This window comes from Armigeres subalbatus, chromosome 2, assembly GCF_024139115.2.
Source record: "Armigeres subalbatus isolate Guangzhou_Male chromosome 2, GZ_Asu_2, whole genome shotgun sequence".
Lineage (NCBI taxonomy): Eukaryota > Metazoa > Arthropoda > Insecta > Diptera > Culicidae > Armigeres > Armigeres subalbatus.
Genome location: NC_085140.1, coordinates 181957023 through 181981797, shown reverse-complemented (window position 1 = coordinate 181981797; position 24775 = coordinate 181957023). Strand labels below are relative to the sequence as shown.

The 24775-nt window shown below is 38.9% G+C and overlaps 1 protein-coding gene across 1 annotated transcript; it reads left to right on the top strand.

Annotated features, from left to right (window-relative positions):
* The first annotated feature begins 10625 nt into the window (after window positions 1-10625).
* On the top strand, window positions 10626-24733 carry LOC134211342 (uncharacterized). The gene is made up of 7 exons (XM_062688122.1): window positions 10626-10774; window positions 10852-11024; window positions 11082-11601; window positions 11658-11984; window positions 12054-12304; window positions 22095-24513; window positions 24579-24733. Exons 1-7 carry the CDS (start codon window positions 10735-10737, stop codon window positions 24647-24649), a joined length of 3801 nt encoding a protein of 1266 aa, XP_062544106.1. The 5' UTR covers window positions 10626-10734; the 3' UTR covers window positions 24650-24733.
* Window positions 24734-24775: the final 42 nt, after the last annotated feature.

Here is a 24775-nt window from a genome sequence, read left to right as displayed (position 1 = left end):
CTAATGTTCTTTGTCAAACTAATGAAGTTATTAAAGTCAGAAGACTTAGTTGGTCAAATCTTTCGCGAAATTTTCAAAATGAGCCGGTGATGAGTATAAATAGTGACTGGATTAAACCTATGGAGAACATTCCTTATAAAATATGAGAGACAGCATGTATGGATTGGGAAGTTGGAGGTTCCACTAGCGTGACGGCTCCATAAAACTCTGGACTTGACTCATTCTCCCGGACGATGATGAAGGCAATCTACTGATGTACGGTTTACTAATGGGTTTATTACCTCCGAGAGGCAGCGTGCTAGCTCGGAGGTTACGATACGATAACGAATACTGTACGATACATAAAGTGTAGAATCACCTTTTATAGGCGATTCTTCCCAAGTAACCAATAAGCCGTACATTTCGTCAAATCGGCCATATAGTGCTACTTTAATACCATAAGCGGTATATTGGCCCTATATGGCGATTTGGCGTAATATAGTGCAAATGGTTACTTGGGTTAGTACGGCAAGACAATTATTATTATATGCACGAACATTCAAATTTAAATTCTAATTGGACTTGAAGCGCGCCAACTGTTACGCACATAACACATGCACTGCATGAGTACCATCACTGCATGCCATGCAGTTTGCGCGAGAACAGCGAACAACAAAAAACACACATGAGTAGCAGCTCACACGCTGCACTGTTAGTCACGCTGCACTACAGTCACTCTCAAAATTGAGCGTACAGCATGGAGTAGATGAATATATTCGAAAATTCCAAAGGAAATTTAATTGTTGGCTCGATTGTTTTTAATGCATTTCAATATTCATCCCTTTCTTCAATGCATGCGTACATAAAATAGTTGAAATTTTTACTCTAAAGTTCATTTACTCGAAAATAATCTAAAAATACGCCTATTAGATGTGACAAAATTGAGCGTACAGCGAATTTTTTTCTATAGAATTTCTTATTATAAACACGATTAATGTATTTTAATATTGTTTTTTCGTGATTATATTTATAATAATAAACATCCGCTACTTAAACATTCAATGTGTTGAAATTAAACCATGTTTTAATCAAAATGGCGACCAAATAAGATGTATAAACAATGCTATTTAACAATTCAATGCCGCTGGGCAAAATAGATGCTTTAAGATATGTGTTTCACCGGCATCGTGTCTTATATATGATAGATAATCGAAATCGAGCGAGACATACGATAAATTTGGGAAAATTCAGTCGGTAAATGATGAAAACAGATGTAAACATACAGAGAAAACGACAAATGTTGGGAACGGCATATTTCAAATTAAGTATAACTTTATTTAAAAGTAGATGTATAGGTAGCTTATAAGCTCAGGACACTCATTAATAATAATATTATTAAAAGAGCAGCACACGGATGCATTATAAGATGTCATTTTATATTTGAAGACTCAGTCACCGTAGGAACAAATTTGGTTGAATCATTTAAATTCACCAAGATATCATTAAGTAAGCTGCCGAACTTTTAAAAAAGTTTATTTTTACTCGCCAAATGGAAATCATCCAATTGTATCCCTTATGGTAACAGATCATGGAGTTTAATCCGAATTTAATTATGAAATTACGATTTTAAGCTACCTATCTTTTCAATGTTCAATCAGAAGTGCTCTACGGGGTTGAAAATCTGTTTTTTTATGTTCGGTACCTTAACATGCACCTTGTACTTTTAGAATTTGGCTGTGAATGATTGGATTCAATAATATTACTCCTAATGATAGACCTGAGACAATAATCGAGCTTTAAAACTAATTTAAGTTGAAGATATACTAAATTTAAATTATATCATTCCTAACATTTGTCGTTTTATTTGTATGTTTACATCTGTTTTCATCATTTACCGACTGAATTTTCCCAAATTAATCGTGTTTATAATAAGAAATTTTATAGAAAAAAATTCGCTGTACGCTCAATTTTGTCACATCTAATAGGCGTATTTTGAGATTATTTTCAAATAAATAAACTTTAGAGAAAAAATTTCAACTTGAAGGAAGGGATGAATATTGAAATGCATTAAAAACAACCGAGCCAACCATTTAATTTCCTTTGAAATTTTCGAATGTAGTCAACTAATCCATACTGTACGCTCAATTTTGAGAGTGACTGTACAACGATGAGCGAAGTTTGTGATCGACCATAGGCCAAAGATTTGAACAAAAACGGGAGCAAGAATATTCGGCCATGGGTTAACACTATCATTGTCAATGAATAACAAACTATACACCGGTGTTCCAAGCGAAGATTTTTGCCATAATAAAATGTGTTTATGTCCGTCTGGATGAAAATATAGGTATGCAAATCATTGATTAACTATAAATGAAACATCAAAACTTGCCTGGGAAGGGTAGGGGAAGAGGCTCCAAAACGCACTGTCCATACCAGAATGTGGATTCGCCGACGCGTGGTGCGTTGTTCCCTAATAATTGCCGTTTTGCCTCATGACTTTTCCGGCAGCGAAATATCACCACTTTTTTGACATGTGAATATTATGAATATGATTGAGATTTTCTATAATTTTTAGATGGCATCAGTTAGCTATATTAATCAACTGTTGTATGAGGTAAAAATACCCATGAAAATCGTTACAGCTAAGACATTAAAGCAGTCTTTACTTAGCTAGGGTATATTGCCCCTCCTTCCCCTATGCATTCTTTCACTGCGATAGATGTGCCCAGAAAACATTGTACAATGGTACTGGCTTCCAGAACACTGCGGAATTGAAGATAATGCAAAGGCAGATGAGTTCAAAAAACATAGTTTATTAGACCAGAACCTTTTTGTGATTCTCCATACAGTGCTATAAAAATGGTAAGGTAAACTGGGGGAAGTGGAAAAGGGCCTAAATGTAAAAATCGACTCGAAAAATTGGAATTTTACATACTTTACAGTTTTTACCACATCATAACATTGTGCAAGAATATACTTTGATTATCATATTAATACTATGGTAAAATCTGTATAATATATACAATAACACGGTTTACGCTTGAACTGTCATTTTAGGTTTCGCTAGAAGTTAATTTTTGCATTCATAAAATCAATTTTTATTTGTGAATCTTAATACAGTCGCAAAATTGAGCATACAAAGACCTATAATACAGTCAATCGCAAAATTGAGCATACACCTTGGATTAGATTTTGTTATATATTGCATTTATTTGACTGGCTCAGGCGTGTATAACACTTAACGGAGCCGAAACTCTTTATGATATTTACAAACTATATCATTATTATCAACAGTTAGTAAGGGGAAAGGGACATTGACCAAGATACTCGTGGCGACTCAAGGTTGGATTGCGTAATTTCAGGATAGACAGGGTACGGATTTTGGTTTGGGGTATTTCAGCTGCTCATCTGGGTATTTGACGTCAAAACGTTGTACCTGCCGGATCGGAAGCAAACACCATCTTTACAGGGTTGCTGTCCGGCATTCTTGCAACATGTCCTGCCCATCGTACCCTTCCGGCTTTAGCTACCATCTGGATACTGGGTTCGCCGTAGAGTTGGGCGAGCTCGTGGTTCATTCTTCTTCGCCACACACCGTCTTCTTGCACACTGCCAAAGATGGTCCTAAGGACCCGTCTCTCGAATACTCCGAGTACTTGCAAGTCCTCCTCGAGCATTGTCCATGTTTCATGTCCGTAGAGGCAGTGTTGGTAAAATCACTCATAAATCTCAATCAACGAGCGATCACGTGCGAACGAAATCGTTTGCGATTATAAAGGAATGCATCACGCTTGAATTTTTCATGCTAAAACGCATCATTTCACTCATTTGCCAAAAAATCATTTTGGTTTAAAAACGCATTTGAAATTGATTTGGGTGTAATTTATTGCTTATACATAAAAAAGTGTCACATATTTTATGCGACAAACGTCAATTTACTGTTTTTAATGAAGGAGAACAAAAGAAAACCTACGATGATTCAAATGAATGATTCTACTCATCCATGAGTTTTTAGGTGCTGAGTTGGGTGCGTTTCAACTCACGCTTGATTTGAATCATCCATGAGTTTTGAGATTTTGAGTTTTTACCAACACTGCGTAGAGGACAACCGGTCTTATAAGCGTCTTGTACATGACACATTTGGTGCGGTGGCGAATCTTTTTTGACCGCAGTTTCTTCTGGAGCCCGTAGAAGGCCCGACTTCCACAGATGATGCGCCTTCGTATTTCACGACTAACATTGTTATCAGCCGTTAGCAAGGATCCGAGGTAGACGAATTCCGAAGGTATTCCCGTCTATCGTAGCACTGCTTCCCAGGCGAACCCTGTCGCGCTCGGTTCCGCCCACTAGCATGTACTTTGTCTTTGACGCATTCATCACCAGTCCAACTTTTATTGCTTCACGTTTCAGGCGGGTGCACAGTTCTGCCACCTTTGCAGTTCAGCCGACAATGTCCATGTAATCCGCGAAACAAATAAATTGACTGGATCTGTTGAAAATGGCTGTTACACCCGGCTCTCCGCATGACACCTTCTAGCGCAATGTTGAACAACAGGCACGAAAGTTAGTCCTAGAGTCCTAGTGTCTTAGTCCCCGGCGCGATTCGAACGAACTGGAGTGTTCGCCCGAAATCTTCACACAGTTTTGCACACCATCCACCGTTGCTTTGATCAGTCTGGTAAGCTTCCCAGGGAAGCTGTTCTCGTCCATAATTTTCCATAGCTCTACGCGGTCTATAATGTCGTATGCCGCATTGAAATCAACGAACAGATGGTGCGTTGGGACCTGGTTTTCACGGCATTTTAGAAGGATTTGCCGTACAGTAAAGATCTGGTCCGTTGTCGAGCGGCCGTCAACGAAGCCGGCTTGATAACTTCCCACGAACTCGTTCACTAATAGTGACAACGGAAGATGATCTGGGATATAACTTTGTAGGCGGCATTAAGGATGGTGATCGCTCGAAAGTTCTCACACTCCAGTTTGTCGCCTTTCTTGTAGATGGGGCATATAACCCCTTCCTTCCACTCCTCCGGTAGCTGTTCGGTTTCCCAGATTCTGACTATCCGTTTGTGCAGGCAAGCGGCCAGCTTTTCCGGGCCCATCTTGATGAGCTCAGCTCCGATACCATCCTTACCAGCTGCTTTATTGGCCTTTAGCTGTTGAATGGCATCCTTAACTTCCCTCAAGGTGGGGGCTTGTTGGCTTCCATCGTCCGCTGAACTGACGTATTCATCTCCTCCGCTGCCTCGACTTTTACTGCCTGTACTCTCAGCGCCATTCAGATGTTCCTCGTAGTGCTGCTTCCACCTTTCGATCACCACACGTTCGTCCGTCAAGATGCTCCCATCCTTATCCCGGCACATTTCAGCTCGCGGCACGAAGCCTTTGCGGGATGCGTTGAGCTTCTGATAGAACTTGCGTTTCTTGAGAACGGCACAGCTGTTCCATCTCCTCGCACTCCGCTTCTTCCAGGCGACGTTTCTTCTCCTGAAAAAGGCGAGTCTGCTGTCTCCGCTTCCGTCTATAACGTTCCACGTTCTGCCGGGTACCTTGCTGCAGCGCGACCGCCCGCGCTGCGTCCTTCTCCTCCAGAATCTGTCTGCACTCTTCGTCGAACCAATCGTTCCGTCGACTTCGACCCATATACCCGACGTTGTTCTCTGCTGCGTCGTTAATGGCTGCTTTGACTGTATTCCAGCAGTCCTCAAGAGGGGCCCCATCGAGCTCACCCTCTTCCGGCAACGCTGCCTCGAGATGCTGCGCGTATGCAGTGGCGACATCAGCTTCAGTCGCTCTAGGTCGTACCGCGGCGGTCGTCGGTACCGAACATTGTTAATGACGGATAGTTTTGGGCGCAGTTTAACCATCACCAGATAGTGGTCAGAGTCGATGTTAGCGACACGATATGTCCTGACGTCGATAATGTCGGGGAAGTGCCGTCCATCAATCAGAACGTGGTCGATTTGGTCGATTTCTGTCTGCAGTAGTGATCTCCAGGTGTACCGATACGGGAGGCTGTGTTGGAAGTAGGTGCTGCGAATGGCCATAATTAGTCGTAGGCCATTTTCGTTCGTCAGCCGGTGAGCGCTGAACTTTCCAATAGTCGGTCTAAACTCCTCCTCTTGGCCAACCTGAGCGTTCAAATCTCCTATGATGATTTTGACGTCGTGGCTTGGACAGCTGTCGTACTCACGTTCCAGCTGCGCGTAGAATGCGTCCTTATCATCATCAGTGCTTCCGGAGTGTGGGCTATGGACGTTGATTATGCTGAAGTTGAAGAACCGGCCTTTGATCCTCAACTTACACATTCTTTCATTGATCGGCCACCACCCGATCACGCGCCTTTGCATATCGCCCATCACTATGAAAGCTGTTCCCAGCTCGTGTGTGTTGCCGCAGCTCTGGTAGATGGTATGATTACCTCTAAACGTTCGTACCATTGATCCCTTCCAACAAACCTCCTGCAGCGCTACGATGCCGAATCCACGGTCTTTGAGCACATCGACGAGTATGCGTGTGCTCCCGATGAAGTTGAGAGATTTGCAGTTCCACGAACCGAGTTTCCAATCGCTAGTCCCTTTTCGTCGCAGTGGTCTTCGCCGATGGTTCCGGTCCGTACTCTCTTGTTGATTGTTCGTTGCTTAAGATTTTTTAAAGGCTGGCTTGCAGGGCCTGACACCAAACCCCCTAAATTTCCGGAGGACCATTCCTCCTTATTTCCGGTGGACCATGGTGCACAGTTTCACTTAGAGTCCCTCGCTGGCACTCGGACGATGATCAGCTGCCCCTAACATGGAGAACAGACGCTGTTGTGAGCCGATCCTGACAAGGAGAACAGACGCTAAGTAATATTTGCACCTCCGGAGAGGAGCAAACCCCCCCTTCCCTGTCAGCATACGACCATAGTTCCCACCTAGGTTGGTTACCCGATCTTCCCTAAGGTTGCTCGTATCCCGGCCAGCACCGCGGGGAGGTAGGGATAGGAGTTGCTGGGTAAGAGGCTAAGGACCGCGAGATGGGGTCTATTTTATTCCTTCAGGTACCCGAAGTACCAATGGTACGCTTTACCCAGCATTTGCCGTGCCGTTGACTCGTAAGTTCGTTAATTATTTAAATAAATAATTCGGATATTCATTAAAACGTTATTTCGTTCATTTGGTTATTCATTAAATCGTTATTTCGTTAACTAATTAATCCGGTAATTCGTTTACTCGTTAATTCGTTGATTCCTTAATTAGTTATTTTATTGAATGCGTTAATTCATCAATTCGTTAGTTGCTTAAGTAGATAATTAGTTTATTCGTCGATTTGTCATCTCGTTAATATTTAATAATCAGTTAACTCGGCTATTCATCAATTAATTATTTCGGTAATTCGGAAGTTTGTTAATTCGGTTATTCGTTAATTCGTTAAATCGTTAATTAGTTAAACCGTTGATTCGTTGATTCGTTAATTCGCTCATTCGTTAATTCTGTAATTCTGTAATTCGTTAATTCGTTAATTCGTTAATTCGTTAATTCGTTAATTCGTTAATTCATTAATTCGTTAATTCTTCAATTCGTTAATTCGGTAATTCGTCAATTCATTAATTCATTAATTCGATAAATCCTTAAATTCTTAAATCATTGATTCGTTAATTTGTTATTTCATTATTTTGTTCATTCGTTAATGCGTTAACTCATTACTTAGATTGTACCTTAATTCGTTAATTTGTTAATGCATTAATTCAATAATCAGTTAATTCGGCTATTAATTAATTAGTTACTTCGGTAATTTCTTAATTCGGATGTTCATTAATTCGTTATTTCGTTAATTCGTTAATTCGTTACTCGATGGTTGCTTAATTCGTTGATTCTTTTTCTCGTTAATTGGTAAATTCGTTAATTTGTTGATTCGTTTATTCTTTAGTTCGTTAATTCAAGAATTCATTGATTCGGTAAACCGATAACTCGATGGTTCGTTAATTCGTCAATTCACAACAGTTTAATTCGTTTATTCGTTAATTCTTAATTCGTTTATTCGTAAATCCGTTAATTCGTTGATTCCTTAATTCGTTATTTCGTTGAATGCGTTAATTAATTAATTCGTTAGTTTCTTAAGTAGATAATTTGTTTATTCGTTGATGCAATAATCAGTTAATTCGGCTATTCATCAATTAATTATTTCGTTAATTCGTTAATATGGATGTTCAATAATTCGTAAACTCGTTAATTCGGTTATTTGTTCATTCGTTAATTCATTATTTCGTTAATTCGTTACTTTGTTAATTATTACTTCGTCAATTCGTTATTTCGTTGATTCGTTAATTCGTTAATTCGTTATTTCGTTAATTCGTTAATTCGTTAATTCGTTATTTCGTTGATTCGTTAATTCGATAATTCGATAATTCGATAATTCTATAATTCGCCTATTCATCAATTAGTTATTTCGGTAATTCTATAATTCGGATAATCATTAATTTAGTTAATTCGCTAATTCGTTAATTCGTTAATCCGTTATTCGTTGATGCGATAATTTATTAATTCGTTATTTCGTTAATTCGCTAATTCGTTAATTCGTTAATCCGTTATTCGTTGATGCGATAGTTTGTTAATTCGTTATTTCGTTAATTCGTTAATTCGTTAATTCGTTAATTAGGTTATTCGTTAATTCGATAATTCATTAATTCGTTAATTCGCTAATTCGTTAATTTGTTAGTTTGCTAATTCGTCAATTCGTTATTCATTATTGCATTATCTATTTATTTATTTATTTATTCAGACTAAGGCCGAAGTGGCCTGTGCGGTATATAAGAGTCTTCTCCATTCGGCTCGGTTCATGGCTACACGTCGCCAACCACGCAGTCTACGGAGGGTCCGCAAGTCATCTTCCACCTGATCGATCCACCTTGCCCGCTGCGCACCTCGCCTTCTTGTGCCCGTCAGGTCGTTGTCGAGAACCATTTCGTTATCTAGTTACTTCTATAACTCGTTAATTCGTTAACTCGTATGTTCGTTAATTTGTTGATTCGTTGAACCGTTAATTCATTATTTTGTTAACTCGGTAATTCGTTAATTAATTAATTCATTCGTTAATTTGTTTTTTTTTTTTAACTCGTCAACACGTTAACTTCGTTAACTCATTAATTATTATTAATACTGTTATATAATAATACTAGAGAGACTTGAAGCCCTTGGCTGGCTCGTCTCTTTTTCCTTAATTCATTAATTCGCTAATTCATTGATTTGGTAATTTATTCTTTCGGTTGTTCATTAATTTGTTATTTTACCAATTAGTCAATCCGTTAGTTCGTCAAATTTATTAATTCATTAATTCATTAATTCGGTTATTCGATAATTCATTATTTCGTTAATCCAGAACTCGTTAATTCATTAATTCTTTATTCCGTTAATTCGTTAATTGATAAATTATATAATTTGACTATTCGGTAATTCGTTAATTTGTTACTTTGTTAATTCGTTTATTCGTGTTTTCGTTATTTCGTTAATTCGTTAATTCGCTAATTCGCTATTTCGTCAATTTGTTAATTTGTTTATATGATAATTCGTTTATAATTAATCCCTTACATGGTTAACTCGTTTATTCACTCATTCGTTAATTCGCCAATTATTTATTCCTTTATTTCGTAGTGAGCTCCTTGTTACTCGGTGTGTACTTTAATATGTACTGGCTTCTGCCATCCGTTTTCTTAATACAGTATTAACCCGATTTTGTAACTTCCCAATTTGTTTTCGACCCGATTTTGTCATCCCAAAAAGGTGAAAATTTTAGTCAATCTTTATATTTTTGTAAATAATATCGCAAATAACAATGATCTTCATTAAATAACTTTCACCGTGGTTCATTTTGAATCATTTCTGAGTACCTTTCAAGAATTTCGTAAGCCTTATCGACCGGGTTCCGTTAACGTTGTTTGCCTTTCCAAGGCATAAGATGATTTATATTCGTGAAACTTCAACTTGTTAATTTAAAAAAAAAAATCTTTTATTTACATTCCCTATTTTATCAGTGGGTGATAAAATCGGAATATTACTGTACTAGCTTTTAAATTCTAAGTCTCTTTCACTATATTTTCTTTCTCGATGATTTCTTCAATATTGAGCATAAGATAATTCCTTAGTTCTTTATAATTTTTTTAATTCGTCTAATCATCAGCTCAATAATTTAACTTGGTAATGAATGTTTAATTGTTATTTCGGAAAGTCTAGATAAATAATGTGCAATTCGTGCTGGAAAATCCACTTTTGCATGAACTAGTTTAGTGAGGGTGACAAAAATATGATTTATCTATCTATGCTTAGTGATTTAAATGCTACCAATGCCATCAATTGAAAGTACAGAGTCGAATCTAGAAAACCCAGCATTCGTGAAGTGCTTCAATGGATGACTCTGTTTTCGAATGCGTGGATTTTCTCTGCTGGCCATTTCACCACTACACGACGAGCCGTTGTTCGAAAATAAAAACTGAGAATGAATTTGTTGGTGGTAGGTATTTGCTCATCTTGATATGAAAAAAAAAAACAGAGAGAGTCGACTACTTCACTTGAATGCGAAATCTGGAATCAACCTCTAGTTGATAAACATTCGCTCATCGCAGTCGTGTGGCACGTGTACCGGTCAGTTTTATATATAGCGGTGCCGGCGCGGCGTTCTTCTAATCAATCTCTTACGCTCGCCTGCAGTGAATGGATCGTGCCTCATTGTGTGACTCTCACAGAAAGTTTTAATCAAAGTTATTCAAGTTAGTGGCGTAATATGGAAGTGATATTTACAATCAACGGACAACTTTACAAAGGTAAGTCGTAGTCCAGAATCAAGGAAGGTTAAACTCTAGGACCAATGGATTTGAACATTTTTACTAAACTTCGGCAGTGAATCCTAGTGTGGTCTCAGTCGACACCTCTTTGGGGACTTTTATTCGCAAAAATGCTCAACTCAGTGGAACAAAAATGGTGTGCCGCGAGGGCGGATGTGGATCGTGCATCGTTAACATAAACGGCAATCATCCAAAAACTGGGCAACGACAGAGCTGGGCTGTGAATTCGGTACATGAGATATTTGGCATATGTTACAGCTGTTAGATAATTGTATACAATTTGTAGTGTTTGTTCCCCATATATTCGTGCCATGGATTGGATATTGTAACTGTCGAAGGAATCGGAAACAAGTCTAAAGGATTTCATGACGTTCAATTGAGATTGGCGCATTTCAACGGTACGCAATGTGGATTTTGCTCACCCGGTATGGTCATGAATATGTACAGCCTTTTGGAGTCGAAACAGGGCAAGGTGACCATGAACGAGGTGGAGAATGCATTCGGGGGTAACCTGTGCCGCTGCACTGGCTATCGACCGATTTTAGACGCATTTAAATCGATGGCTATAGACGCTGAGCCTCATTTGAAAGAAGTATGCGAAGATATCGAAGATTTGCCAAAAATTTGCAGCAATACTGGAAAACCATGCCAAGGAAAATGCGATGTCGTACCGAAAAAAGGCTTGCATCTTACCTTTGAAGACAAGCGTGAGTGGCATAAGGTCTACAATATTCATGATGTTTTCGTTATATTTGAGAAAATAGGGAACCGGCCTTACATGCTTGTGGCGGGGAACACTGCTCACGGTATGTACTCAATGCAAAAACTATGATGGCGATCGCTAATGATTCCAAAATTTTAGGAATATATCGAAGAAATGTGAACTTGGAGGTATTTATCGATATCAACTCTATTGAAGAACTGCGGTTCCATTCATTGGATACTTCTTTAACCGTTGGAGGAAATGTGTCTCTGAGTGAACTCTCGGTCGTTCTCCAAAATGCGGCCAACATCAAACCGGAATTTCTGTACTGTCAACAGCTAGTTAAACATATTGATCTGGTCGCTAATGTACCCGTCAGAAACTCTGGAACGATAGCCGGTAATCTAATTATAAAGAATCAACGCCATGAATTCCCTTCAGATTTGTTCCTTATCTTGGAAGCGGCTGGGGCAAAGATAACAATAGGTTAGCAAATATTATATCAGATACCTATTTCAATTGATTACATTTTCTAACAGCGCAATTCTATTTCAGTTGGAGCGGAAGGTAAACTTTCGACTGTATCGCCACTTGATTTCTGTGACATCGACATGACCAAAAAGATTCTACTCAACGTTGTGCTTCCGCCACTAGACCCAGCGATTTATGAGTTCAGATCGTACAAAATAATGCCACGAGCACAGAATGTCCATGCGTACGTCAATGCAGCATTTCTATTCAAGTTTAATCCGGAAAAAACGACCATCGCATCAGCTTCCATCTGCTACGGAGGAATTAATGCAAAGGTAATTAACCTGTGTCAGGTGTATTCAATCTGATAAATTGTCGTCGATCCGTCATTAGTCAATGTTCTTTGGCTAATGACCACACCATCACAGCGATAGTTTTACATGCCTCGACAGAAATTATACCTACCTGGATATCAGGTCGGCTTCAGCCTCGATACACGTATGCCTGGCGTATTGTAGAGCTCCATAATCGTCGATCTTTGGCGATATTCATACAGTTTCCCCGAGCGTTCAGGGTCCCCAGGTCCGATTCCACCGCGTGTAGCCAGCGTGTTCGTGGCCTTCCACGAAGTCGCCGGCCCCTATCTGGTTCTCTGTTAAATATTGTTTTGGCTATTCTTTCTTCCAACATTCGCACTAAGTGACCAGCCCACTGAAGTCTGCCGTAATTTATTCGATTCACAATATTTTCTTCTTTGTATACTTGATACAGCTCATGATTCATGCGTCTGCGCCACACACCATTTTCTAGTTTCCCTCCGAGTATTGTACGCAGCTCTTTTCGCTCGAAACCCCGGAAAGCTCTCCGGTCCACCTCTTTTAACGCCCATGCTTCATATCCATAAATGGCCACTGATAGAATCAGAGTTTTGTATAGAGCAAATTTCGTTTCCGTCTGCAGGACCTAAGCTGGTTACGTTATCCGTAAAAGGCCCTATTAGCAGCAGCAATACGTCTTTTCACTTCACGGGAAACGTCATTGTCACATGTCACAAGCGTTCCAAGGTAAACAAATTATTCCACAACTTCAAACACATCCCCATCAAGCACTACCTCTGCACCAACACCACTAGGTCTTCCCCTATCACTACCTGCCACAATGTACTTTGTCTTGTTTGGTAGAGTTAATGGTTGAGCCTACTCGCCGTCTTCTTCTTCAGTGGGACAACAGCTTCCACTACTGCTCTGCGATCGATTCCAATGAGGTCGACGTCGATGCGGCCGTGTGATGATAGTGCCGTTCTTCTGCACGCCAGATCTCCTAATAGCGCCCTCGAGTGCAATGTTGAACAATAAATTCGAAAGTTTATCACCCTGCTTCAATCCGTCTAAGGTCACAAACTAGGTTGACACTTCGTCTGCAATCCGAATACTTGATTTCGAGCCATCCAGCGTTGCACGTATCAGTCTAATCAGTTTCGCCGGAAAACCATGTTCGGACATTATCTGCCACAGCTCATTTCTCTTCATTGAATCGTACGCTGCTTTGAAATCAATGAACAGATGGTGAGCCTGCAAGTTGTACTCCCGGAATTTATCAAGGATCATCCGCAGGCTGATCATAAACAGGATACACTCTAGTCTGTGCCCTTTCTTATATATTGGGCATATGAGGCCATCCAACCAGCCGGCAGACAGTTCTTCATCCTCCCATCCATCCGTAATTTTACCAATTTCAATATTCTGCTTTTTCTGCATTGGCATTACATCTTCCACTGGGACATTGCAGTTTCACAGCTTCGTGTTCATTGCGCATTTCCACAGTTATTAACTGCGAGATTTCTAAGCCAAGTTACCATTTTTGCATTCGTATATCATGATGCTAGTATACGCCAAGAGAAGTCGAGAAAAAATTCCATCCCGGAAATTTTCTAGACCGGACCTGGAATCGAACCCAGCCACCCTCAGCATGGTCTTGTGTCACAGAAAGAACACTGAGTGCTCGTTTAGGAGAGTGATAACTCAAAATAACCAACGATCACGTTGAAGGTTGAATTGTAATTGCTTTATTCATAACTTGTCGAATATAAGTTTACCTACTGAAGACATCTGAGCTTGGATCGATATTTGAATTAAGAGAGAGTGAGAGAATGAGTATAGCATGTTTAATTGGGAGTGCCTAATGGAGAAGGTGCTGACAACAGCTTGTCTGTAGTCATTGGACTCCTTACAGGTAATGCTTGTGCAATCAATTTGATTTCATGGGAAAATATTCTATGAGAAACTTAGTTGAAAAGAAACTTGATGACATAAGAAATGCACATGTCACACTTGCTTTGTAGCCGCGCATCTTACCGCACGGCTAAGAAAGCCTATTTCAAGTTTAGAGTTCTCCATTTTAGGTACCATTGTTTGAGTGTTGAAGCCTTAAGACATTCTTTGTGCGCTATGTTTATACATATGTATTAGACCTGTGCGCCGCCGCGCCACGCCGACACTTATTGACGTACGCCGACGCCGTTAAAGGTGTCGGCGGCGCGCCATACGCCGATTGGCTCCACGCCGCCGAATTTCGTATTTCACGCCGATGATTGGTCAAAACAAAAATCACAGTATGTAGTGCGTTTGCATCTACCGGACCAAGGCAACCTATCAGGCATTATAGCTGTTATACCTATAGCAGATTTGTTTTTATCTCTGTCACTTTTACCGGCATTGGCGTGTTAAATGCTAGGTCATCCAAGAACTTCTTGGCAACAGACCTACACATCCACAAGCGTAGCGATGAACTTCTAATCTCATATGTAACTTCATGTGGAATAACCTCATTCTGGTCGCATTGGGTGATTCATCATCTTTTTAAAGATTTGAATGGTACATATCTTAATTGGTCTAGTGCTTATATTTGCGGCTACAAGTCAACACTATGAAAGTAGAATTTGGATTCCCAATCTGATAGAATTTTTTTAAACTTCCCTGAGCATGGAGTATCATTGTGATAGCTTCGTGATATGCGAATTTAAAAACTTGGTAACTTGGTTTCTGGAGTAGGAGCACGATGGGACACGTGACCCACCAAATTGAACATTTCCTTCACTCCCCCTTGTACTTAAATTGCAAGAATTGTTGTAAAAACGTTATAAAAAATTCCAAAGACATTTCTCGGTTTTTTTCTGAAATAATGCCTAAAGGACATCCTGGAGGAAATTCTGAAGGAATAATTGAAGAAAGTTCTTAGAGTTTTGAGGAATTTTTGGATTTATCCCCGTGGATGATTGTCTGGAGAAAATTCTGAAGGAATTCTTGGAGGAATTTCCAGCAAAATTAAAAAAATAAATAAGAATGTCGGCAATTTCTTTAGGAGTTCTCTTGAAATTCGTACGGAGATATCGGAAATTTCGTCCTAGAATTTTGGAAGCAAATGGCGGAGAAAATTCCGAAGGAAATACTAGACGAATATCCGAGGCAGAGTAGAGACACTTACGCGAAGATAGAGAGAATCTCCTTTCAACAGTCTAATCCAACAGACTAATAAATAAATACGCAATACTTTATTTTGATAAACAATACCCAAATAAATTTCTGGGATTTCTTGAAATATTTTCCGAAGGAAGTCCTGGAGAAAGTTCTGAAGGAATGAACCTGAAGAAATTGCTTAGAGTCTTGAGAAATTTCTGGATCCATCTTCGTAGTAATTTTTGGAGGATTTTCTGAAGGAATCCCTGGAGAAAATTCAGAAGGAATTCTTGGAGGAATGTCCAAAAAAAATCTTGAAGGAATCTAAGAATGTCGGTAATTCATTTGGAAATTATATCTGATATCTGAAAATTCGTCCTAGAATTTTGGAAGGAAATGGCGGAGGAAATTCCGAAAGAATTACTAGATAAATTTCCGAGGGAATGGAATGCCTTATGGAATACCTGAAAAAGTTTCAGAGAAATTGTTAAAATAATTTCCGAAGGAATTTTTCAAAAGTATGTGTGTATGTACAGTTATCCATCATTCTGGCTTGAGTCTTGCTCTGCATACGGCTCCACCCAATATTACAGTCGAATTTGAAGACCATTCTGCTTTCAATGCACTGCTGTATGAAAGCAAAAAACAGAGGCGGCAGACCCGTAAGCAGAGACTCTTATGCGAAGCCCGCGGGATCTCCTTTCAACAGTGTAATCAAACAGACTAATAAACATTATTATTATTATTATTATTATTGTCTTTATTAGTGAGGTTTTCGGCCCTGGGCCGGTTCACCTCGCAACTAATAAATAGATTCGCAATCCATTTTGAGCTTTCCGAGGGATAACTTCTTTGAGGAATCCTTCACAACTGTGGGGAGTGTACCATGTATCTACATGGGTAGAAATTTTTATTTCCAATTCCAAACAGATTTTTTGAAGGAATTCCTGATGGAATTGTAAAGATCAATCTTAGAAGAATTTTTATAAGAATTTCCAGAAGAATTTCTTAAGATATTTCCTAAGGTCCTAAAAAGTTCAGAAGCAATTCCTAAGGGAAATTTAAAAGAAAAAGCTGGTTTCATTTGTGGACGTTTTTTGAAGGAATTCCTGAAGAAATTCCCGATGGAATTCCTGACAGAATTTTTGAAGGTACATTAGAATGAGTTTTTTGATGTCTTACCGAAATAATTCCTGAATATATTTTCTAGGGAATTATAAAAGGTATTTTCGAGAAAATCTGTAGAAATTTTCGATGGAACTCCTGCTGTAAATTCCCAAGAAATTCTTGAGAATATCCTAATATCCGCCATCTCGATATTTTGGGAGTTTTTCTTGGCATGTAGTCTTGATTCTAGAGTCAAAACTAAGTTTGTTTTACTACTGTCCAGATTTTCGAAGAAATTCTTAGAGAAAATATTAAAATTTCAATAGCTATTTGTTTGAAACATCCACGAAAAAATCCTTCATTTAAAAATCTGTTCGAAAACCTCTTCAGGTTTTCTTTTGGTTATTCCTTCAAGAATAGAGTCGGAAGATCCTCCAGGAATTTCTTCGAAAATCTCTTTAGAAAAGCCACAGGAATTTATATGGATTCAGGATTTATGGATATGGGATTCCGACAAAAAACCTTCCGAAAGGCCTTTTATTTATTTCTGAGAAACTCATTTGGAACTTCCTCCAGGAAGTTCTTAGATAATTCCTGCAAGAATATCTCCGAAACGAATCATAAGGAGGAATTTTTAAAGGAATTTTCGAAGAAACTCCTGAGGGAATTTGAGTGTTAAACTTATTGTCAATTTAAAAAAATAACACGTAAACAAATATTTAAAAAAATGAATTTACAAACAAAATTTCCGAAGATTTTCCAAAAGAATTTCAGAAGAGATTCCCGAAAAAGTTCTAAGAGGAATTTTAAAAGAAATTTGCGGAGGTCTACAGGAATTTCTAGAAAAGTTGCTAAAGGAATTTCAGGGCGGAATGTCCGAAGGAATTCCTAAAGGAGATATGGAAAAAAATCCTGGAGAAAGTTCTAAATAAATTCCAGAGAGAAATTTCGAGAGAATACTAAAAATATCTTCGTAGAGTTCCAAAGAAAATTGTTGAGGAATTACTGGAAGAATTTTTATTAGAAATTCCAACAACAAATTCATGGAAGGAATTTCTAAGAAAACAATCCTAAGTTTAATTCCAAAGGTTTTTTTTCAAAAGGGATTTCCGATTGTATTCCTAAATCAGTGTCCGTAGGTATTCTATAGTTCCTGAAAGATTTTCCATGGTAATTTCCTAAGGAATTCTTAAAGGAATTTTCAAAGAAACTCCTAAAAAAGTTTTCCAATGAATTTCTAAAGAAATTCCCAAAAGACTCCGTAAAGGAATTTTCAAAGCAATCCCTAAAGTAATTTCTAAGGAAATTCCTGAAGGAACCTTTGAAGAAATTGCGGAACGAATTTACTAACAAATACCCAAATAAATTTTCAAGGGAATTCTTAGAAGAAGTTCTGAAGGAATTCATTAGGGAACATCTTAATTAATGCTTAGAATTCCTTTTTCGAATTTTCTGAGGAATATCTTGAGGAATTTCCGAACGAATTTATGGATTTGTATCCAAATAGCTTTCCAATGAACTTATGTGTTGTGATGCGGCAATGTCCTAGTGGAGGATGTGATGTAAACTTTTGCTCTGGACATACAAGCTACACCTATTAAGATGTTCACCCTATCAGTCTGACTGTAGATAGTAATTGTACAAAAATAATAATAAAAAGCATCATCTGGCTTGCAGCGTGAAATTTTTTTTCTCAGCTCAAAATTCTTCATGCCGATTCACGCCGCCGCCGAACATTGCTTACGGCGCGACGCCGCCGCCGGTGTAAAAATGGCCTTACGCCGCCGCCGTTCACAAATACTTCGGCGCACAGGTCTAATATGTATATGGAAACGCAATAAGCAGATCTTTCCAATTTTCAAGTATTCCAGATCAACCGAGATCGTCATACAGTTCGGATTTCAGATCTACCACCTTAACAGAATAGCATTTTCAGCTAATTCATAGGCCAAATGGATCAGCATATCCCAAAAACTAAAAACATCAGTTCTTTCCAATTTTTTGGTATACTTTGTCGTACGAAAATAGAGCCTTTAATTTACCAACTCAACTGAAGGCTTTCTCGGCGCATTCATATGTGTTGCAGATCCATGTTAATATATTAACGCATACTAAGCAGTTTTTCTTCATTTAAAAGTAATGAGGTTCTTTGAAAACTTGATGGAGTTCGGACATGTCTTTTGTGATTCTTATGATAGAGTGCGATCATGGGATATGTTCATTGTTCATAGTCATCAAAAAATCCATGGAGTAAGGTATTGAAGTCTACCCGCATGGCCAAAGATCTAGGCGGCCTGTTTCAAACGTGGTTTATGTCTTTTGTGGGGAATAAAATCCGTTCATGGTCTAAGTTTACGGGCATCCAGGAAATCTCTAGATTAATAGCCGCTGGTCACATTCTATCACTGACCGTCGGCCGATATTCAATTTCTCACGCTGATTTGAATTTTAGTCTACGTTATTCAAGAGCGTATCATTGCAACGTTGAAATTGATGCTCTAATTCATTTCATTTCAACCATCCCAAGGAACCCATATTTGCTGACGTCTTGAACTATTAAAAATTAAAAAAATATAAAAATGTTTAAACCGTGGGAGGATTTAAAAAATGGGTTCATTGGGAAAGCTGATCTTAAGTAAACCAAAGAATCGACTGAGATACTGAAAGGAGACCATTTTTTGGCAGAAAAGGTCAATATCCGTGAACAGTGACGTAGCCAGAAAATGGTTGGGGGGGAGGGCTGGTGGTCAGTTTCTGAACATTTTTGTAATTTGAGAGGGCTCAAAAAAAAAATTACTTCTAAAAACCCAGATTAATCCACCTAGCGTTGGTGGTGCCTTTCTCGCATTTAGTTAAGACACCAACCGATTTATATGGTCCGATGTACCATTTTCTTCATAACTTTGAAACACAATGACCGATCGTTATAAAATTCAATAGTGATCAACAAGGCTTTGTCCCCTGTCGAATGAAACTTGTTGCGAGAAAATCGGTTAAGGATTACTATACGAAAAGTTGTCTAATGTTTTTTATAGCTTTTGTGCACACACATACACACACACATACACACATACATACACACGGACAGACAGACATGTGCTCAGCTCGTCGAGCTGAGTCGATTGGTATATAATACTATGGGTCTCAGAGGCTTCTATAAAAAGTTCGTTTTCGGAGTGAAATGATAGCCTTTTCTATTTTCTCTAAAACAGATTGAAAAAATAATCTGATGGGGCTGAGATATTGAAGGTTTAGTAAACCTTAAAAGCCACAAAATTGGCTTATCTACTATTGTCTAATGGTTACTTCAACAACAAGATTTTAACATCACATAAATCCGTCCGTTCAACCCAAGGCTAAATAATTCAATATATTCTACTTCTAACACGTGGCTTTGAAAAGCAGTCAGTTTAAATTATGCCATTTTTGTGATAATATATCATGGAAACATTCTTAAATATATTCAACCAGTCAAAGCAATCTTAGCATACTAAAGAACAATAATGGTTTCCATCAAATATAGTATACTAGTCGACCCGGCAGACGTTGTCCTGCATAGTAGGCGAAAATGTGCGTTGCGAACTGCTTATGCAGAATTCCCATACGAATCTTTGTTTCAGTATTTCACGATTTGCTCAACTTTACATATGATTTTCACATGAGGAAATATAATATAAACCCGTCGGAAACGATGACGAACATATTTGCTGAAGGAATGAAGAAAATCCATCCAGCCGTTTTCGAGTTATGCGGATACGAACACAGACCATTTCATTTTTATATATAAGAAGAAGAAGATTAACAATATTGTCCACTTCGTAAAGCCCCATATGTTAGGCAAGAGACAGCACATTCACACCATCTTGCGTCACAAAAGGTAACTAACGCCAAGGGCTGCAATAATTGCAAAAAATACAATAATTTCAAAATTTTTGAAAATTTTGATCACATTTTTCAAAATTTTATTTTTAAATTCTGATATCAAAATGGGGCCATGGGATGATTATTCCGAAATTCTATACTGCATATTGAATCATACGTGTAGGCACCCCTCGGAATGTCTCTTCGCTACATTGCTTGCCTTTTGTGACACCGCGGAGCTACTGCATTGGCTCTTCAAATCAGCCAGAGTGGACTATATTGGTAATAGAGTATATTTGTTTCCATAGTTACTAGTGTGCGCTGTGTTATTGAAATATTTTTTGTTTATTTAAGGTGTGGCGTACTTTTTTTCCAAAGGTTGGTTCTTTGTAACCAGCAAAATTAAAAAAAACACTGTGGTAGATTTGCCCATAACTCGCTTATTATTAGTTGACATTTTTAAAACAAAAACTGCAAAGAAACTGGTTGGTTTTAAAATAAAGTTATGCGTTTTCAAAACTCTGATATATTCACAAGTTTAGGATATTGTACTTCGTTCGATTAGTAGAGGAAAATCGTGTCTTTAACAAAACTATGAACCCAGCTGGTCATTTGAACCAAAATACGAGAGCCGATTAAATTATAACAAAGTTGACATATTCCATAACATACATTATTAAGTAAACTGCCAACATGTAAGCCAAATGTAAATATAATTAGAAGCATACATTTGTTTTAGACGGAATTGGAAGCTGTAATTCAATCTAGCGAAAATAAGATTTACTTATCTCAACTACATGAGAAGTTCGCAAAATGGCGCGGTTTCAAGGAAGTTGTCCCAAGGCAGTTTCAAAGAACTATCCGAGCATATTCCAAAGAATTTTCCAAGGAAATTTTAAATAATTTCTTGCGGAAATTCCGAAGAATTTACAAAATATTACCCGAGGGAATTCCAAAAAAATGTCCGATGAAGCTTCGAAGAATTTTCCTAGGAAATTCTTTAATTTCTAAAAAAAACTCAAATCAATTTCCCAAGGAAATTGCAAAGAATTGTCCGAAGAAATCCCAAAAAAATACCAAGGAAATTTTTAAGAATTTTCCAACGACGAAATGCTTCAAATAATTTCTCGAGGTTCCGAGTTCCGAGAAAACTTTTAAAAAAATCCGAGAAAATCTCAAGAAAGCTACAAAGAATTTCCCAAAGAAAAATCTAAAAACATAATCAAGGAATTTTTGAAGAATTTTCCGCGCAAATTTTCAAGATTTTTTTGGGAAATCCCCAAAGGATTCTCTAAGAAAATTACTAAGAGATTTTTTTTGTAATTCATTTAATTTTAGAATAAAAAATACCAGAAAAAATATGCAAAAATGTCTCGGGAATCAAATACAATAAAAAAGCCACGTCGCCGACTACAGTGACTTTCGGTTTGACATCCATCTCCTGGGGCGTAAAAAGCTCCCTCGTAGCGTTAAAAAATTGATGTAAAAAGAAGTTTTAATCAGACCTTCCATTCAGGAAGAGGAAAATGCACAGCTAATCAAATAATTAAATCTCTTGAAGCCCGCTCAAACCATGTACCTATTATGATACGGAATTGTAAAAAAAAATCAGTGTGTAAACTTGCTTTCGTTCCTGTTCGATATTCCAGCATTATAATTTTTACATCTCAATTAATATTAATATTGTTAAATCATTTTTCAGTTCACTCATGCAACAGATACGGAAAAATATCTAAGGAACAAGAACATCTTCTCCGACGATGTACTCCAATCTATACTGAATGTGCTCAATGCTGAGCTCAACCCAAATAGTGATACATCACACGCTTCTCCCACATACCGCAAACATCTAGCATTGTCTTTATTTTACCGAGCAGTCATGAGTATGGCAAACATCCATCAATCTTTCATTGATCCTCGATATCTCTCCGGATCAGAGGGTTTCCTTCGGCCATTATCAACGAACAAACAAAAATTCCAAACCATCCGAGAAAACTGGCCCATGACCAAGAACATTCCCAAAGTAGAAGCCCTTTCGCAAACGTCTGGGCAGGCCAAGTACGTCGAAGATCTTCCAACGATTCCGTCCGAACTTTATGCCGCATTCGTAACCGCTACCCAACCCGGAACGAAAATTCTCCGCATAGACCCGTCACCTGCTCTCAATGTTCCGGGAGTGCATGCCTTCTATTCTGCCAAGGATGTTCCGGGCCGAAATGACTTCATGCCCACTGAACTGGGAAACCCGGAAACGGAGGAAATCTTTTGCAGTGGCGAAGTTCTGTACAACGGACAACCGGTTGGCGTCATCCTAGCCGATACCTTCGATCTCGCCCATCGAGTGTCCAAACTGGTTCACATAGTATACAGTGAACCCGATGGTAAACCGATTCTTCCCACACTCAAGCATGTTTTGTCGCTGAATGCCACCGAGCGTCTTCATGATCAGCCATACGATCAAGAAGGAGAAAAATTCGGCAAGGAAAAAATCTTGAACGGAGCGATCACAAATATTGAAGGCCGATTCGAAATTCCCGGTCAATTTCATTTCTCAATGGAACCACAGTTATGCATTTGCGTCCCAACGGAAGACGGCATGGATGTGTACAGTTCAACGCAATGGATTGATATTTGCCAGATCGCTGTAGCACAAGCATTGAAAATCCCCGAGAATAGTTTAAACTTCTACATTCGCCGTTTGGGGGGAGCATTCGGATCGAAAATTTCACGAGCTTCACAAGTGGCTTGTGCCTGTGCCATTGCCGCACACTTCAGTCAACGTCCGGTGCGATTGGTACTGTCCGTAGAATCAAACATGGAGGCAATTGGGAAGAGAGCCTCTTGCATTAGCAACTACCAGGTGGACGTCGACGACAATGGAAAGATTATAAAGCTGATTAATAACTACGTTGAAGACTACGGGTGCAGTCTGAATGAGCCTATCGAAATGGTAACGGCTCAGTTTTACAAAAATTGCTACGACGCCAGCCGCTGGAAGTTGGTCGGTAAAGCCGCGATAACCAATTCGGCGAGTAACACGTGGTGTCGCGGACCAGGTACCAATGAAGGTATTACAATGGCAGAGAACATCATGGAGCACATTGCGCATGTTTTGAAGAAAGATCCTCTGTCGGTAAGGTTGGAGAACATGAGCGATGACTGCAAAATCAGAACACTACTGCCCGAGTTCGTAAAGGATGTAGATTACGAGAAACGAAAACAAGAAATTGATGAATACAACGAAGCAAATCGTTGGAAAAAGCGGGGGATAGCAATAGTCCCAATGCAATACCCGCAGGTGTTTTTCGGACAAATGCACGCTCTTGTTTCGATCTACCACATCGATGGAACTGTTTCCATAACTACTGGAGGAATCGATATGGGGCAAGGGGTCAATACGAAAGTGGCGCAAGTGGCGTCACGTGTTCTCGGTATTCCTATGGGGAAAATCAGTATTAAAGGAGTAAGTAGTCTAACAACTCCGAACGCAACTGTATCTGGCGGAAGCATGACAAGTGAATCGGCTTGTTTTGCCGCCAAAAAGGCCTGTGACCAGCTGGTTGAACGAATTAGGCCGATCAAAGAGAAATTTCCGGACGAGTCATGGGAACAGATAACGCATAGATGTTATAACGATAAGATCGACCTTTGCGCTATGTACCAGTACAAGGAAGGGGATATCCAAAACTATTTAGTTTGGGGGCTGACTTGTGCCGAGATGGAAGTAGACGTTCTGACTGGAAATGTTCAGATCAGAAGAGTAGACGTGCTGGAAGATACAGGCGAAAGCATAAGCCCTGGAATTGACATAGGCCAGATAGAAGGTGCTTTTGTTATGGGAATAGGGTTATATTTCACGGAAAATTTAGTCTATAGTGGTCAAAATGGCCAGCTACTAACCAACAGGACGTGGAACTATCATCTGCCCGGAATGAAGGACATTCCAGTGGATTTTAGAGTGAAATTAATTCACAATACGTTTAATGAGAGCTTTGTTCTACGATCTAAAACAACTGGCGAACCAGCCCTAAACATGACGGTGGCCTTGGTTTTTGCGTTGCGCCGAGCACTGAATTCTGCTAGGAAGGACGCAGGATTGGATGACGAATGGTTTACTATGGGTAGGAAATAATCTGGAAATTAAATTGCTATTAATGATTTATTTTAACATCTTTATTAATTTCAGTGGCACCATCGACTCCTGAGCAGATCTGTTTGGCAGCTGGTAGTAAATTAGAGCAATTTGTATTGACATAATTGGATCCTTACAACCTAATAAAGTTTTTGTCCTAAATAACCTCCAATTATTTAGTAGTTCAGTAGACACAGCGTCTTTATAGATGACAAATAATTCATAATTCAACAGTGTTTCACTCTTTTCCA

Excerpts from the sequence above, each read along its gene's own strand:
- LOC134211342 (XM_062688122.1), top strand. The coding sequence starts at position 10,735 with ATGGAAGTGATATTTACAATCAACGGACAACTTTACAAAG. Across the intron at positions 11,602-11,657 it reads GGCGGGGAACACTGCTCACG|GAATATATCGAAGAAATGTG; the intron begins GTATGTACTCAA and ends CCAAAATTTTAG. Across the intron at positions 12,305-22,094 it reads ACGGAGGAATTAATGCAAAG|TTCACTCATGCAACAGATAC; the intron begins GTAATTAACCTG and ends ATCATTTTTCAG.